This window comes from Stegastes partitus, unplaced genomic scaffold (assembly GCF_000690725.1).
Source record: "Stegastes partitus isolate 25-593 unplaced genomic scaffold, Stegastes_partitus-1.0.2 Scaffold73, whole genome shotgun sequence".
In the NCBI taxonomy this organism is placed as follows: domain Eukaryota; kingdom Metazoa; phylum Chordata; class Actinopteri; family Pomacentridae; genus Stegastes; species Stegastes partitus.
This window is the reverse complement of record NW_007577804.1, coordinates 1-19,189: the sequence shown is the minus strand read 5'-3', so window position 1 is coordinate 19,189 and position 19,189 is coordinate 1. Positions and strand designations below refer to the sequence as shown.

Here is a 19,189-nt window from a genome sequence, read left to right as displayed (position 1 = left end):
TGATAGCCATTCCTGCACTGCTGCTCTGCGCTGCTAACATACACATTTTATTCATTTTTAAATATCTAAATGTAGAATTATGAAGCAGGAACTAAGAAGGAAGCGACACAGTTTCTCGGCCTCACACAGGAAGAACTAAAAGCCTCACAGGGCGACTGGACTCCGGCTGTTTGTTGGTTGAGGAGTCTGAGAAGTTGTTAAATGTGGAGAGCAGAAAGGACAGAATGGATTTATTGTCTGATGTGGATTCAGTGGGACCGACTGTGCAGCTCGGGCCTGGGCCTTGTGTTTGTGTTTGTGGGGAGTTTGGAGGCGTGGACGTCTCCTCGCTGTAAACGTCTTGTTTATCATCGTTGTGCCGCCTCAGCTGTCAGATGTGATGACAGTCGATCAGAGTGACGGAGGGATGTTTATGACGGAGCACAAAACACAGAAGACAGCGATACGGTGCAGCGACGGACGGGACAGGAGACAAACTGAACCATTCACAGGTTTAAACGTTAAAACTCTCGACTTTTTAGCTGCTTCTGCTTGTTTTAGCTGAACCGGCAGCAACAGGAGGACGTGTTGAAGGCCAGACACTGCAGGAACGGTGACAATAACCACAAATATTTGTACTATAGTGAGGATTTTAGCAGATTTTAATGCAATAACGCTGTAATTTTATGGGTAACTGAATGAATGACTGTGTTTATTTTACAGATAATTCATTCTGTTACCCACAAAATTACAAATAATCAATAATCATTAGAAAAACAGGCCAAAACTAAAACACCCACATTAACAATCTGCACTTTAACAAATGCTCTGTTGTTCTTTTTACAACGTTTTATCATAAAAAGGCACGATTTAGATTTATTAGAAAAATATCATGATTTAAGAGATATCAGAAAGACTTTATTGATCCCCATCCTGTTACAGATGCTCCCATCAAGTAGGAAAAGTAAAGATATATAAATAAATACAAACCTAAGTGTTGATATGTAATAAAATATATCTAAACAGAAAAAAACAAAAAGACATTCTTAATAATAATACGACCATTTGGGTTGTTGCACATTATTATTTATATTGTATTTGCTGTTATGCGGGAAAAATAGTACATTAAATATTGAATTAATAAATAAGAATAAAAATTAATTTTTAAAAAACATTATCATCTATATGCAGACAATATGTTAAACAGTGATTTTCTACTGTAAATAAAATCCCAGTAGAAAAAATATTCATTCACATGTTGGCTGTAAATAAACTTTATTTAATACCCACATCAAAAATATGTTTTGTTTTTTTTACAAATGATAATTTGTTTGTGTAAGTTTGATTGTAAGATTAAGGGGGAAAAAAAGTATTTAAATCTGCATAAAATATGATTATGTTACAGTTATTTGCTGTTATTTGAAAGAAAAGTAAAGACTGAAAAATGGTAAATCACTTTTTAAACCTATTTTATACAGTTTTCCTGTTTCACTAATAGATCCAATCTGGTAAAAACAAACAAATAAATCACAGAAAAAAGGGCATTTATTTACATGTTGACTGCAAGTAAACATGTCAAAAATCTGTGTTTTTACACATTATAGTTTGTTTTTGTACCACGTCTGAGTTACAGCTTCTTCTTTTTTTTTTTTTACTGAATTTAAATTTAAAAAAAAACAAAAACATTATTTTGCAGCTGCACAATTTTCCAGCACTGACGAACAAACGTCACTGTAGCCAGAAAACCTGTGTTTTACTGTTGTTGCTGATCACTGAACACATCCTGAACCTGGTGACAACCTGACGACAGTCAACACTCGGTCGGTACGACGCTTTCAAGTCGACCTCCGGTCCAGCCGAGCTTCAGGCAGAAAGAGCTGAAATGTTCTCGTTGCGTTGTTGCAGCGACTGATGTCTCCATCTTCCTCTGATCTGAACTGAAACAGAGGCAGAGGGGAGGGCAGAGCCACAAAGAGAAGTGAAATGAGAAGAAATAAAAAAGAGTTGACGAAAGTAGAGCGAAGGAGGAAAAAGAAAAAGAAAGCACAAAAACGAAAGAGGATCAAGAGGAAAAATAAATCAGAGTATTTATGTGACTGCAGAGACGATCAGAGGGGTCGAACAGAGAAGGACTTTTATGACCAATAACGGTACGTCAGCATCCAGATGAAGCGTGAGCCGTCAGTCACTGCTGCTTTGCTTTTCAAAACCATCTCTTCAAATCATCAGAAAGTGAAAACAGAAAAGGCCCATCAGTGGCGTCGTCGTCGTCCATGCATTGATTCATCTTCTTTGTTGTTTGTGTGACAAGCAGCCAATCGAGAATGAAATGTGGCCCAAAGTATCCAATTATGTCGGGAAAAAAAAGGAGAGCGAGCTCGTCGGAGCGTAGCTAAAATCTAATCTTCCTCTAATCTCTCCCAGCCCCTTTGGCAGGTAGCAATCGAGGATTCAAATCCCATTTCAGGATATCGTATTAACCCCCAACGCACACACTCGTCCTGCCCGGAGCTTCTTTATGGAAAACCGTAACCGTGGTATCCGTCTGCGCCGTGACGCCTTGTCAACAGGATGTGTCCTTGCATCAGACGGAGCGCCTTTGTGAGAGCGAAACGCCGGCACGGGCGAATCTGATGGCGCTGCTTGATTTATAACCCCACCAATTCAGCGCACAGATAAAAGGAATATATATGAAGCAATAAAAAGGAGAGTGGAGACAAAAAAAAAAAAAGGAAACAACGGAGGAAGCAGCGGGAAGAGTCGCAAGTTTTTTTTTTTTCTTAAGGTGAAATGAGATGTGAAGTGAGCTGGAAGTTTTCACATCATGGAAACTCTGATGGACTCACATTAGTCTCAGGGAAACTCGGTCTGATGAGGTTCGTCCCATCGCTCCACACGGCCGCATTACGGCGCCCAGATTGGAAATTGCTGCCGACTGACGGAAACGTCGCGGCGGGAGGCCGAGCTCGGCGTCGCGCGGCAGAAATGCAAACAGTCCACAACAAGCAGGACAGAAACCAGTCATCCAGGGACGATGTGGAGCTGGTTTAAACCAGTTTTCATTCCAGTTAATCCACGAGTGATTCATATTCACACCTTATGTTGTGATTATAAGTGCTAGCAGCAGTTCAAATAGTTTTTCTCACACATACACATCTGCAGAAATGTCCATTAATGTTCACATAACCAGTAAAAGAAATACAAATGGCATCCAAGTCCAGTTTAACAGATTCTGATATGAGGGTTAGGGTTAGTGGGGAATTATGGCTTTAAATGGGAATACACTGCAAGACAAACTTTTTTTAAGCAAAATAATGAGTAAAAGGGGGAATAAACGTAGCATAACTATGGATTGTTTTAAATTAACATCAGACGATTGAGCTCAACATTTAATTCTTGACCTTGGAAGCTGCATCTGACGAAGCTATCGCTGTTTAATAGGATTCAATGGAGCCGTCAGTCATAAATATGTTCAATTATCCAATAATTGTTGGTTTCATTACAACTCAATGAGCGTCATCTGAGAACACGATGGGACGGTGGAGTTTGATGTCGATGGTTCCACTGCAGACCGCTGATGGATTATTGTCACATTCAGCTCCAGCATGAGTTTAATATTTTTGGTTTTGATTTCGACATTTCAACAATAATTCGATGGATCGAAATTTGATCTGTACATCCACCAAAGATGGCTAACATTCTCGGTGGCTTTTAGCACAGACTCATGTCTTCATTCGTCCAGTGGGTCTTGATGGTTTCAGTCAGGACTTTGAGGAGACCAGTCTAGAACCTTCATTCCAGCCTGATGGAACCATTTCTTGATGGTCAGGACTTTGAGGAGACCAGTCTAGAACCTTCATTCCAGCCTGATGGAACCATTTCTTCACCACTTTGATGTGTGCTTGGGCCCAATGTCTTGTTGAAACATCTATGTCCAAGATCAACCTTCTGCTGATGGTTTTAGGTTTCTTCTGAAGAATGTGGAGGTGATCCTCATTCTCATAGTGTAGTCGTAGCAACTGGACTTAAGTTTCTTGAAGACGTTCCACCTCTCATCCAAGAGGCTCCATCAGTTCTGACTGACTAGCTGGGAGTTCCAGATACTGATATCCTGAAGGAGTGAAACGTCTTCAAGAAACCTCAAGCAAGTCCAGTTGCTACAATTAAACTACGAGAATAAGCATGACCTGGATGACTGAGAATCTTCACAGACAAGGAGGTAATCCTCCTTCTTTGTTCTTTCAGTTACTTTGTGTAAAGCAGCCCCAGCATGATGCTGCCACCACCGTGCGTGACAGTAGGTTTGGTGTTCTTGGAGTAAAAGACGTCACCATCTCTCTTCTAAACACACCAACCTTAATTCTAGCCTGATTCAACCATGTCTTTACCTGCACTTCAGAGCAACAGCTGTTGCTTTGAATGTTCTTTACAAATAATAGTGACGTCTTTGTTGTTCGTGGGCGTTTCCGATTTCAAATCTTAGTCTTCAAACATTCTTGGAGCACGTAAATCAGAATGCAGAACAGTTCCTGATCGCTGCGGTCTGGATGGAAATCATCAGTGAATGTTTCCTGGAGCTCTTTCTTCTTTATCTTTCTCCGTCTCGGCTCTCGTTTCGATCTTCAGCCTCCTCTCACCTCGTTTTCTCACCTCCTTTTTCCTTTGCCTCGATCAGCTTGATCTTCCTCCTCATTTCCAGTTCCAACTTCACCTCCTTCTCACACCATGTTCTGATCTCCTCTCTTTCATCGCTCACCTCGGCGTCCTCTCCCCGTTAGCCTCCTTTTTTTTTTTCATTATCGGGCCACGTTCATCTCCGACCCTCGACGTGAGAACAAAAGGAAAGGAACCAACACGTTCTTTAATTTATTCAGCGGATGATAACGTTCCAGAAGAAAGGCGGCCTGCGCACCTCTGAGCAGAACAAGAAGGGAAAAGCACAGAAAATAGGCGGCAAATGAAGACGCCTCGTATCTCCATCCTCCTCTCCTCCCCGTGACTTTCTGTCCTCTCTGATATCACAGCAGCTCCTTTCTTTTTCCTCGCCGTCATCCACACCGTCGGCCAGCGCTGATCTCGGTAATTGAGAGGATGGTTTGCTCTCCAACGGTGCGTCCGCGAAGCAATCAGCTGCACTCTTATTGCCCCAGATTGCCATTTAACCTGTGATTCGCTGCGTGGCGCGAAGGCGGCCGAGTTTCAACCCGCCACCGCTCGTATATTTGAAACGCCAAACATTCCTGACCGCTGTGCTTGCGTCGTGCAAGAAGCAGCGGCAGGTCGTCCGGCGAAGGCGTCGACGCCAAGGACAAAGGAGGCGCATGTGGTTTGAAAGCTGCTGGGATGGTTTCTGTCGTGTTAAAGAAAATAAAAGATTCATTGTGATCTGAACAAAAAGAGAAGGAAGCTTGAACAGTTATTAACCTTTGATCTGAGCTGTAACTCAAGGGACTCATTCCTACCGCTTAAAAAACGCAGTCGCAGTCTTTTTTTGTTTTAGATAAACCTTTGAATATCGTCATGTTGATAGTTGCATCAACTTAATAATGTGTGCAATTTAAACTCAAATGAATACATTTCTTAATTTAAAACTAAAGATAAGATGAATTAATTCAATGAAATTGGCTTCAAGACTACATTTTTCCTCTCCTTCATGATTTCAAGTCCCAACTTGGAGCATCTTTTTTTTTCTTTTTTTTTTTTAATTTACCAACTTTAAAATGAAAATGATAATTTCAGTAATCAACTAGATAACACTTACAAAGTCATTTAAATAATTTGGAAAATAATTTCTGTTTATGCTACAAATCATTACATAAGAGTAATCCAGGGCTTAAATAAATAAAGATTTTAAAAATTCTTATTTCCTGATTTATTAAACCTTTTAAGTTGACATATTATCAACAATTGCATCGAACTTAATGTGTGTAGTGTGCAATTAAAACTCAAATTTCTGCATTAGAATAATAAATAATAGTATGATAGATAATATAATAGAATAATACATTTTAAAAATCAGGCTGCAAGGTGGCTCAGTGGTTAGCACTGTTGTCTCGAAGCAAGAAGGTCGCTGGTTCGCGTCCTGGTGGGGGCACCGGGGTCTTTCTGCATGTTCTCCCCGTGCAGCGTGGGTTCTCTCCGGGTTCTCCGGCTTCCTCCCACACAGTCCAAAAACATGTTGAGGTTAACTGGTGATTCTAAATTGTCCATAGGTGTGAATGTGAGTGTGCTTGGTTGTCTGTCTCTAAGTGTAGCCCTGTGATAGACTGGTGACCTGTCCAGGGTGTCCCCTGCCTTCACTCTAAGTCAGCTGGGATAGACTCCAGCCCCCTATGACCCGAGTGAGGATTAAGCGGTGTATAGATGATGTATGGATGGATTTTAAAAATCTTTTCATATAATGAGGAAGAATAACTTCATATAGGTTACAATTGCAGCACTTAATTAAATGCCCGGTTGCACGATGAAGTATTTCAATGATTTATTAAGTTGACATAATGATATTAGCAATTGCATCAACTTAATAACATTTACAATTTAAACTCAAATTTGTGTGTTAGCTGGACTAAAGTTAAGTTGAATTATCTCCAGTTACCCTCAGAACGTTTTTTTTGGTTTGCTTGTTTCTTGTTTCTTTTTTCTTTTGCCAACTTAAAAAAAACCCTAAAAAACATGTTGATAATTATAGTAGTTACCAAGAAAACACAAATTCCTTTTAAATAATGTGGGGGAAAAAACAACTTCTGTTTATGCTACAAATCATTCAATGAGTTGTAATTAAAATGTATGTGATTGCACCACTTCGCTTCATTTTAAAGCGTGGTCACCAGAAATGTTCATTTATTGATTTAGATAAACCTTTGAAGTTAAAATATTAATAATGGTAATTAGTCAAATTTCTGCATTAGTTGATTTTAAACTAAATTCTGCTTAAATTAATTCAATAAAACCTCAATTTTCTACTTAATTGCAGCATTTTATTTTATTTTATTTTATTTATTTATTTATTTTTTTAATTAGCAAACTTTTTTTAAAAATCAGTGGATGATAATTGTAAAATCACAAGATAACACTTTAAAAATCCTTTTGAATAATGTTGCAAAACAACTTGTGTTTATTCTACAAATCACTTGATAAGCTGTAATTAAAAATGCATTTGATTGCACTGCTTAATTAAATGCACTGTTATGGTCATAACAGTCATAAATGAAGTAAACAATAAAATAAAAACACATTTTTCACATTTAAATCAATGAGTTCTGATGCTTACTGTAGATATTAAACACTGCTAAGAAAAGTGAGACAGGATGTAAGGATGTACAACAGTGAAACAAACAACGAATGAGGTTGTTGCAGCCAGAGAAGCAGCAGGTGACGAGATGGAAGTGAAATAGAAAATACACAAAAGAGACAAAAATAAACACAAGAATATGAAAACACACAGAAAGTTCAACTGTGTTAATTACAGCTTGAAAGATTACAAATGATGGTTCAGATTGTCTGCTTTAAAACGTGTGAGCATGCAGACACGTAACAATCATCGATTTTATGTTAGAACGAGGCAGAAACGACGCGAAGGAACCAGGAAACAGAACATGAGACAAAGTCTGAATTCACAGGGGTGGTGAAAAGGGAAATGAATAAAAATACAAGCTTGAGAGAGAGATGTTTCATTGCCTGATTCCCTGAGGAGCAACCTGGAGGATGAGAGAGGAGGGAGGTCTTTGGAAGGAGTAATGGAGCAGCCAGAGGTTTTTTATTTTTACTTCCCATCCGCAGACGCCGAACACCTCCGAGTCGCTTTGAATGTTGAAGAAACTTATTTGGCTTTGTTCCCACCCGGAGGATTTCTTCATGGGGGTGAAGAGCAAAGACCCTTGACCTAGAACCAGCGAACTTGGGAGTATTACGCAATTTTAGGGCGTTTCATGTTCACACTCCTGCGCCTGGTGGAGAAAACTTACACATTTAGTGCAATATCACAGAAATAAACTGCTGTTTTCTCAAAACGTCAGGATTCGTTGTTTGTACAGTTTCGGCGTCGTGTTTTATTCAACGACTTGATTAAAGCAAAGTCTTCACACATCTGAAGTTGTAAACAAAAGTCTGGGTGTATCGTTGACAGAATCGGTGCTGTTCAACCAAATTTGTTGGTTTTCTGACACAGACTTGTTTCTTCATCAGTCCACAGGTTCTTGATGGTTTAGGTTGGGACGTTTGGTAGGACACGTCTAGAACCTTCAATCCAGCCTGATTGAACCATTTCTCCCACTTTGATGTGTGTTTGGGCTCAATGTCTTGTAGTACCATCCAACCTAGTCCAAGGTCATCCTTCTGGCTGGCGATTTTATGTTTTCCAGAAGAATGTGGAGGTGATCCTCCTTCTTTATTATTCTGTTTACTTTGTGTAAAGCACCCGGAGCATGATGCTGCCACCTCCATGCTTGATGGCAGGTTTGGTGTTCTTGGGGTAAAAGGCCTCACCTTCTCTCCTCCAAACATATTTGTAGTTATTGTGCCTAAATAGTTATTTTTTTGTTTTATCTGACCACAGAACTTTCCTCAAGCGTCTTTGTCACAAAGCAATCATGAATTCTGGTTCTTTCATAGTTTTATTATAGACTTTTTTTGAAATTTGACTAAATCTGCTGGGTCAGAAATGTACATACAGTAATGCTAATATTTGGGAAAACACCTCAACAAGACACTTGTGGTAGCCATCCACAAGCTTCTGGTTGTATCTTTGACCCTAGTCTTGGTACAGTTAAACTAAATTTGTTGTCAGACTCATTTCTTCATCAGTCAGCAGATTCAAAATGGGGTTTAAGTCAGACTTTTGGTAGGACACGTCTAAAACCTTCACTCCAGCCTGATTTCACTGTTTATTTACCACTTTGATGTGTGTTTGGGCTCATTGTCTTTTCGAAACACCCAACTGTGTCCAAGATCAACCTTCTGTTGATGAGTTTAGTTTTTTTTCTGAAGAATGTGTTCATTATTCTATTTACTTTGTGTAAACCAGCCCCAGAGCTTGATGCTGCCACCTCCATGCTTGATGGTAGGTTTGGTGTTCTTGGGGTGAAGGCCTCACCTTCTCTCTTCCTAACATACCAACCTTCATTCTAGCCTGATTTAAACATTTCTTTACCTGCACTTTGGTGCAACAGCTTTTGTTTCCAAAGGTTCTTTGTAAACAACAGTGACTTAACTTGAGCTCTTTGTTGTTAGTGGACGTTTTCTATTTCAAATCTTCATCTTAAAACATTCTTGAGCTCCAGGATTACGTAAATCACTCCCTCGTTATATCCCAAGATGACTTTCATGGCCTGAAACTGTCACTGTACTCCGTCCACTTACACTCAAAACCAGAATTAGTGGAAATCAGAGGAGTAGCTGTGAGTTGGCCGTTCTCCATCAGCCGGGTTCGGAGCTTTATTTCTCAGGTTTGAAGCCTTTCAGTATTCTCACCGCAACGTGCGAGGGATCAATTTTTTTAACTCCCTTGTTTTGCAAAGATTAAAGTCTCGTCCGTGCTCTCTTAATGTCCAGATGCAACAGCTTTAAATTGTGTTGGCTCTAATCTGTTTTTATTTGCCCTCCGGTGACACCGTTTAGCGCGAATACTAATAGATCGTGACGGCAATGTTGATGCCGGCCAAAACACTGGAAACAGTAGCGGGCCGGATACGTTCAAGGAGGGAACCTTAAATAACTGGCTGTTGCAAATGAATCCAACTTGTTTCAGAAGATCTCATCATAAAGGCCAGACTGGTATAGAATATGTATTTAATTAATCACCATATTACACGCGCTGTAATTAATATGTGTTCAGACTTAACCCTCCGAGGACGAAGAGCAGGGGGTAAATCAAAGAAGATTAAAGTTTAATTTGGAAATATGCTCATTAGCTTTTGGCTCATTTCTTCCACGCTTTCCTTTGTACCACTGAAGCAGCACAAGCCAAAGAATAATCTGCGACTCTGTGATGTTTTTTTAAAAATGTAAAATACCTCATAAAACGACCTTGGGTTTGAAAACCGAGCATCAGTCCAGCTGTTACAGAACCCTTTCAAAGTAAAAACTGCAGGGAGCCGGTGGACTTTCACAGCGGGTCAGAACACGCAGCATTATTTCATGATCACGGCCATTAAAGCTGCTGTTCTGAATCTGCTGCGCGCTTTTGTATTCCTGCAGCACGTCTCACTTTTCAGAATACATTTGTAGCGCCGGCTTGGCTGTGCAGCGGGGATCTGAAACCCAAATTACCCGGTGAGCGGCCGGCGCGTTTCTCTCGGCTTCAGGCAGGAACACTCGACGGATTGTTTTTAATATCTCCTCTTTTCTTCTCTGCACAGTTTAGTGTTGAAAATGCATTCAAGGAGAACGACAGCTTCTTATTTTAATTAAAACAAAAGTTCAGTCGTCCGTTTCTCCTCCAACCATCTGTACTCCACTTAACACGTCTTACTGTCAGAAGTGCGACAGTAAATCAAACCGCTGGTGTCAAAACATGCCTGCACTGGAAAATTATTGTGATACAAAATGAAGCATGTCTACAGGATGATCCTGGTATCTTCTGCAGGTAAAAAAATATCCTTTCATTGTCTAGAACTTGACCAACCACCATTACACATGAGCCCTGAAAGTTTACCCAGAATGCACTTCATCACAAACACACCATCTCCACTTTAAAGCACGGTGGTGGCAGCATCATCAGGGTGAAAATGAGACCTTTCATTGTCAAGAACTTTTTCTGACCAACCACCATCACACATGAGCCCTGAAAGTTTACCCAGAATGCACTAAAGTTTTCTGACAATGACTCTGTGTCATAGACATTAAACTGTTCACACTATGATACATCCCATAATAAAGATAAAGATAACTTTATTGATCCCACAGTGGGGAAAGTTCACCGTTACAACAGCTCCAAAAAAAAAAAGTGTACAGTCAGTGCAAGAATAATTGGGAACACCCAGTGCAAAATGTAGGAAAGAAACAGAAACAGAAAACACACAGTGCAAATACTGCAAGAGAAAAAAAACAGTATATACAGAAAAGGTTTTTTTTTTTTCTTTTAAGAAGACTATACACACAAAGATGAGGTCGTAATAGTAATAATACTGATGCTCAAAGTTGGTTACAGAGAAAATAAACAAAAAACAAATTTAGTCTTTATATTGTGACCGCTGGGTGGATGTAGAACTGATTTTGGTTGAGGCTCAAAAATACTGGAAACAACACAAAATTCCACCCCATGTGCATTTAGCACCTGTAGTTTGGAAAGTACAGTCGTGACTCGATAATCCGACACTAGATGTAAAACCTTCTTTTGTGTCGGATAGCAAGGCTGTCGGATTGTCAAGATGGAGGTTGAGACACAAGGAGGGCTTGATGCTGGAAGGGTAATTTTAAATAGCATTTACTGGTCTCTGGATATTCAGTCCGAATTAATGATGAATATCCGAACATTCGGCGCGGTTGCGGGAGTACCCGTCGGAGTGCACCCCCGGGGTGGAAGTGGCCGGAACACACAGGCAGTACTTGGCTGCTGATGGCGGTTTAGTTAGCGCTCACACTTCTGTTTCCACCATTGGTGGCGGCGGGGGAGTGGCAGATACGCTCCACCATTACCATCCATGTTTACTTCCATAAACACTGAACACGCTCGCTGCATGTGACATCATTGTGTCCTCTTCTGCGCATGCGGGATGCTTTTGGGTTGTATGAAGTTCACACAGCAGATCATATACAAGTCGCATTTAATGGAAATGTGAACGAACTTGCAAAAAAATCGCATTTCACCAAAAAATTCCTAATTGAGCATTAAGTCCTGCAGTGTGAACGTAGCCAATCTGTGGGATTGTTCAGTCAGATAATACGCCGTTATCCTTATTTGTGACATCAAGCACCATGTCGGAGTCAGAATCCAAGGCTGTCGGTATGTTAAGGCTGTTTCTATGGGTTCTGTTGGTTTTTCCTAAAAACCTGTGGTAGTCGGATTGTTAAGGATCATCAAGTCACGACTGTATATGTAATATTAAAGTACAACTTTGCAGGATTCTATTTACTATTGTACAGCTGATTCTGAGGAGGTCAGGCTGGAACTTTTTATCAGATTTGGCTGACTTTGCATCTAATGACTCCAGTCGGTGTTTTGTAGTTTGTCGATTTTCTTCACGGCTGAATTGAAGCTAAGACACGTTGAGCAGCGGTTACTCTGACCAAGACTTACTGTAATGCAAAACCCTGGAACCAGTTGAGTCTATGCATGGATTAGTGCCGCTAATAAAGTTAAAAACACGTGGTAGAGTGTTGTCTGTCATGTTTTGTTGCACAGAATCTTATCTTTGCGCAAATCAGTGATCATTGCCAAAGAAAAACCCCATCACAGCAACGTAGGAAACATGGATATATAAAGTGCGTACAGCATAGCTTTCACTGCAGAAGCATAAATCTTTACCTGTAAAGCTGTAGACACTGTTTCCTGTATGGTTGTGACATAAAAAGCACATTTTTATACTATTTATCAAATTTACATTCTCCATTCTGCAAGTAAAGTGAAGTTCTCTTAGCTCAGGTTGTTTGTTTTCTGCTCAGGTGTTTAGATTATTTAACTATTTATCATAGCTGTATCTTAGCTGATATGCTGCAAAAATATTATTTATTCTGTAGGCTGCTGGAGCTGCTGGGTAACCAAATATGTCCCTTCATGTTTTTAATTGGTTGCAGCCAGAGAGGAAAACACTTCATAGGTGTTTTTATGTTTCTGTACATGCTAAAGCTGTAACGATAATAAAGCACTGACTCAGTATTATTCAGGTTTCTTTCTTTTCTTTCTTGTTTTGTTCTGTTCCGTGAACTTGTATTTTTGGATGCCGTCGTTTAAAGAGCTTTGCGTTCCCGCCGTGCGAGCAGAACTTTCTGAGTCGGCCAGAACAGAAGATCATTTGTTTGTTGTGTTTGGCCTGCTGTGTTCGTGCAGGTGCTTCTGTGCGGTTTCGGACCAAAAGAAAGTTTAAAGAGCGGCTTCGTTCTGAACACAGACATGTGATCTGTGTCAATAATGAAGACTCCTGCGTGGATAAAGAGGTGAAACGCAGCGGGTCCCCGTCCTCAAAGATCCGGGGCTTTGAGATTATACAGACGTCTGCGTGGGGGCGACGTATTGAAGTTTAACATGAAACGTCTTGGATCTGGAAATTTAAAGCTGTGAAATACACAGGACTTAATGAGAAGAGGAGCTTTTTTTTTGTGACCGTTTTGTGGTTTATTCCGTATATTCTTTGCATTTATGACTGAGGCTGTCGAATTCATCACATGCTGCTGTTTTTTTCTGGGTTTGTGGAGTTAAAATAAAATGTCTTTTGACAAGCAGAATCCATTTACGACCGTCTTAGAATCAGAAGAACCTCAAAGAACTGAATATTTAAGGAACCTTGATTGTTCTGGGAGGTTCCTGCAGAAACCTGGAGGTCGCCTGAGGAATCTCTAGCAGCTCGAAATTAGTTCCTGGAGGGTTCTTTCATAGAGTTTTGTGAAGTTTACACTTTGCTTTAGTTATTTTCTTTTTGCAATATTTCAACCTGTATTGAATAAAAGCAGATTGCTTTGTTTTGATGATAAATAACAAGGCTGACAGCCTCGAGGAACCATCTGAGTTCTTCATATTTTCTGGTGAACTCATTGTCGTTATCATTATTATGTTTTCAGAGGTTTTTTGCCACAACATGAGGGAAAAAATGTATTAGACAATATCGTAGATGCAAAAACAGTCTCTAAATCCTGCAGTGAGTAACCTAAAATTAACCTAAGACTCTTTACAAAACTGGGGAAATAATGCAAATCTTAGAGACTCTCGACACACCAAGGTCCTTTTATGAAGCTTTTCTTTTTGCAGCTAACTTTTCTGAAGGCACAGGTTCCTCCGAAGGTTCCTGGAGGTTTTTCTGCTTCTTTGATGGTCTGGCCAGCATAGCTCTGCTGGTGTTAGTGGTGCAGCTTGTGTTTGACCGATCATTTCCACCTGTGTTCTCGCCTGATTGGTCGCCTGAGCATGTATGTATATAGACCTGCCTTGCTCTGCTCATTCACTCTTAAAGAACCTGCCACACATGGGCACCTTCTCTACAGTCCAGTCGAACATTTAAGGCATTTAAATCCAGGTAGTGCATTGCTTTGGGAAGATATTTTTGCTTTACCAACATCTAGAATGAAGACTTTCTACAACCTACAATTCCGTTTCGGTTCCTTCTCTTGAAAGATAAACTGACACTGAACCCTAAAACTAAAGTGAAGTTTGCTTCTGGGTTTTTTTTCTCTCAACATTTTCTACTGTACTACGCAACTACTGCTGCTACTGTACTGCACCTGTCTTCACTCTCTGGGTCGACACTTTGGGGAATTTGTTCAATAAAAGGTGCCAGAAACTAATTCAGAGAATGACAGCAGCACGCAGCAGGGGATTACGTTAGCAGAAAGACAGTTGGCTCTTTCCGCTGCTCGTCTTCTTGCACATAGGTTTTGTTTCTTGTCAACTTGCAATACCGACACTCACTTACTTCCCTTATTATCCCTTTTTTTTTTACGACAGATCTGCCGTTTGCACTTTGTGCATCACTGCTGCTGTGGGACCAAAAGCTTTGTTCTTATTCTGGGTTTTAATCACCGTGTTTATTGCAAGTGAAGTTTTAAGCAAAACACAATCATGCAGCTGCAAGGAAGCAAAAGCTCGTAAAAGCAGAAGCAGAGTTTAGCTTGAATTTCTGTTTTTGTGGATTTTTCCTGCTACGTTTTGAAGGTCGACTACAATTCTGTGCCGCTTCTGTTGGTTAAAAGATGAGCAACCGTTTAAACTAACAATATCTGAGCCCAGTGTTAGCTTTCTTCCCTTTTTGTGACAGTTCAGCTACTTCAGATGATGTTGCTGTGGGTGTTTTTTATTCTGAGCTTTTATCATCGTGTTTATTGCAAGTGAAACTTTATGCTGCTAAACACCAATGTGACTGCAACAACTTGTGAATGCAGGAACAGAATCTAGCTGGAGGTGCTGTTTCAGAGTGTGTTTGAGGATGCAGCTATTTAGAAAAAGCACATACTAGTTGTTCCTGTGCATTAGTTTGTCCGGTATTTGAGAAAAAAGGAAAACGAAGAAAAGGAAACCTGCAGTAAAAATGTTTTTTTTTTAGCTAGTTGACCATAAATCTGTTGGTTAAAAAGACGAGCAACCATGTGAGTGTTCTTTTTTTGCACTTATTATTATTTTTTAGCTATAAAAACAGGCTGATGGAAGCAGACAGTAAAGCTGCAGGTTAGAAAAACCACAGCTGCACACTTTAAACCTGAATAAGAGCCGAGGGGAGCGACAATTCATCACCAGGAATGAGCTACAACATGTGATTCATTGTTGTTATTAAGCTTTAGGAAGCTGTTCAAGAACATGCAAAGGCTTAAAAGTGCAACTCTGTGTTTGTGTAAGACTTTAGGAGAGGAGTTTATTGGAATTTTACCTTGAGAATATCATGAAGTACTACATGGACGTCCAGATTTGACGGTTTTTCTCACTTTGCAGGTCAAAGAAAGGCTCTCAGTTAATGTAGATCCGTTTGGGAATCCAACACCTGGGCGGTGGTGATGCATCACCACCAAGAAACTGCAAATAAATAAAAGATTTCTACAAGATTGAGAGTCCCTGCTCAATAAATAGGCCAAAATCATCAGAAACGACGCAGCCAGGACACCAGCAGCAGATGACTGATGCCTTTACTGCGTCTTCATTCGTCGCTCCTCAATCAGAACAAAAGCTTCCATCCTGCAGCTGAATGCGTCATGCGTGGCATCAATGAAAACCTTCCCCGTGGAGAAAACATCACGTATTTTATCCACAGCCGAGCGTGGTGACAGGAAGACAGGGAGCCTTCGGAGAGCTCCTCAGCCGGTCGGAAGCGTTCGCCGTAAAGATCGGCTGGCGGCCCTGAGTGGTTTTGTCAAGACGTGAAGTGAGTGGGCCGATCTTTAAATCCTCGTACGGAAATGTGTGAGCAGACGCTTCACGCAGGTGGGCTGCAGTGTTCAAGTGTCAGATCCACTCAGTTTGCACTCCACTCATGGCCGAGGCTTCAGAGTGTCTGCTTGTGTTTCTGCTTTACTGAGGATCAGTTTGAGTTTCAAATGTTAAGAACGAGGGGAAGTTTGGAAAGTTTGGCAGCAGCTGTGAGTGAGACTTTTTTAGAGTTGAGTTTCAGGTTTAAGTTGAGGTTTGGTTATGACTGGATGTCGATACCAATCTGAGTCCGTCCGTGTCAGTACAAGTTTACTTGTTTGTTATTCGGGACCCAAAACTTCTGCAAAATATTTTTGGGCGAATTTTAAGAATTTCATGTTTTCTGACCTGGAGGTTTTGTATTTTTACCTTTAAAAAACACTTTATTTAGGAATAAAGGGCTCAATATCTGCAGTATCTTTGGTGAAAACCCAGGCAGCTTTGTTTATGGTGTACAGGTTAATGATTAAGTGGCTACAGAGGAGGCTGAATTTTAATTATTGCCCCTTGGAATTGGAATAAAGTTCAACATTTTCAAACAATAATGCTATCGGGGCTCCAGAAAGTTCCTCTATAGCTCCATGTTTCCTACTAAAAATACAGTCTTTGGTCGACACTCCACCAACTTTTGAGGCTCTAACATCAGTAGAATTTGATGTGTGACAAGTATGGCTCGACAGGGTTCCAGTTTTTTGCTATTTTGACTTAAACCTGTCTGAAATTCCTCAAAATTTGTCCAGAATGCCTCAAAATAACAACAATGAGTAATGAATGTGATAAAAGTAGAAGCAGAAAATGGAAAAACGTGCAACATTTTCCAAAGACGAAGCCTTTTCTATTGCCCTAGAAAGTTCATTTAAGTATGTCTATATATTTCTTCTCATATTTCCTACTAAGAATACAGTCAGTGGTCAATATTTTCCCAGATTTTGAGGCCTCCAATATCTCATTATGACAGATTTTCAATGTGGTCACAGATTTTCAGACTTATCTGTATTTGCTGGGTTACATCCAATGACGGCTGGTAGACGAATACCAACGGGTTTCTTTCCAAACTGGGAACGACGCTGCATGTTGTCCACTTTCTGCCTTTTTCCATATCAGCTATCACGTATCAGGCAAATGCCAAAAAGGTTTTTAAGAAAAAGAAAAACGACCTGTACACTGACATAAAATACATAGAAATCTTAACTGTTTCCCAGAACAGCAGCTGGTTTCTCACAAATCCAGATTTGTTTCGATCAAAATACATCATAAACTGTCAAAGTACCAGAGAAAAGCAGCCTTCTTTTGCCTTCTTTTGCCTTCCTTTGCCCAAATGTGGACGTCAAATCATTTATGCATTTATTCGGGTTTGTTGTTGTTGTGTTTTTTTACCCGGTTACTATCGATTTTCATATCAATCCACCAGATGTCATATTCAGCTGACTTAATGTCCCAGCAAATGAAGAAAGATGCTGACATAAGAGCTGTTGTGTCTGCAGCTGATTTACAACAACCTGTGTGGGTTAGAATAACAACTTTGTGGACATTTGCATGTCAGTCTACCACAAATGTAGCTTCAATCTGCCTTCAAAGGTTCAGATTTCTACGACTGGTTAACAAAGCTGGATTTCTTACCTCTATATAATTCTACACAACTGTACATTCAAAAACAACTCAGACTGCTAAAATGTGAAAACGGGCTGCTTCAGAATTCCATTTAAAAGACCTTCACAGAGTCTAATTAGTCCGTCTGATAAAAATGGAAGCAGCTCAACTTTTCTGCAACATCGAATCAACAAAAACAAGCTGTGGGTGCATTCGCCGCTCCAGCTTTCTTATCTTGCTTCCCAGCTCTTTGTCATCCAAATATTTAAAGCTAACGGAGCTGCTGTGCCTCTTTGTGTTCCCAGGCTCGAGTCTCCCACTCGCTCCCTGCTGATGGAGGCCCCGAAAGGCATCCAGATCCTGGCCGAGGCCGGAGACATCCAGGCCATCTGCAGGAACGAGCTGCGACTGGAGTCCAAAGACGGAGAGGTACGTCGACCGGGTCAAAGACTGAAACAAGAAAATGTGGGATAATTAGGGTTAAATACATCTTCGTTTAAAGTTTAGGATTGGATAATAATGTGACTTGTGGGTTCAAGAATAAGCCAAATAACTCAGTCATATAATCAGACCTGGTAGAAGGATCCCAGTTTACTCCTTATTTGGCCGAGAAAGCAGCCCACAAATTGTGAATTATTACCCAAACATCCATCACGGTTTACAGACCTACTTCCAGCTTTATCTCCTCCTTTCTTTCCCTCCTGCGTTTTTTCTGCAATTATCGCCGCCGGTTTCCGTGCGCCGAGTTTTACCTCCAGATTAAGTGCTTTAGACAACCCGCTGGCTCGCTCACCGTCTAACTGATCATGTGTCTGGATGTGTTTCTTGCTGTATCTGACTTTTGTTTTTCGGGCCTCAGCAATAATTCTGATGAGTTCTAATGTAGCATTGCAGTTGTAATAAATCAGAATTTGCCTTAAAAGAGGCGGATTTTTTAAAAAAAAACTGCCCTTTGATCAGTGAGGAGTGTTGGAAACTAACAGCCCAGCAAAGGCTTCATTTTCAGATTTTTCTTCTCATCCTTTTTAAATAAAGATCCTCATTTTAAAACCTGCAATGATTGGAAGCAGATGAAGGTTAACCGACACATTGGATTGCATCTCCCAGTAGGGGGCCTCAAAACTGGGAGAAAAAAAGTCAGATTACTGGGAAAAAGGCTGGAGTGCTATCTTAATGGTCGAAGCATTTTGACAGTATGGTGTAGAAAATAGAGAAATGCATCTCTGTTGCCACTTATCTCCCCATTACTGATTCATTTAGTGTTATCACATCTGCAGCAAATAAGAATGACCTTAATAGAGTCCAGCTATTCCAGAACAAGACCACCAGGTCAGCTTGTGGCAGTGTCAGAGCGAGTCCATTCATTTTGTTGCCAAGCTGCACACAGTGACTGAAAACAAAAATAAAAAAACAGAAATATAAATCAGCTTCATCTAAAAATGAGGGACACAAACCTCACCACACCCAACTAATCCAAATCCCACTCCCTACACCGCCTCATTTGTCAACATCCATTTATGTCAATTGAGGATTCATTAGCAATTTAGTGTCCGCTGATCCCAATCTGATGCTATTTTC

The 19,189-nt window shown here is 40.4% G+C and overlaps 1 protein-coding gene across 1 annotated transcript in view; it reads left to right on the top strand.

The window, feature by feature from the left end:
* The window catches only part of sgcd (sarcoglycan, delta (dystrophin-associated glycoprotein)), a gene marked incomplete at its 3' end in the record, with an annotated part of 189,887 nt that extends 171,811 nt beyond the window's left edge, over nucleotides 1-18,076 (top strand). The window contains exon 7 of the mRNA XM_008276462.1: nucleotides 17,917-18,076. Within this exon, the coding sequence (XP_008274684.1) occupies nucleotides 17,917-18,076 (160 nt within the window). The remainder of the gene's footprint in view (nucleotides 1-17,916) is intronic.
* Between the last annotated feature and the right edge of the window lie 1,113 nt (nucleotides 18,077-19,189).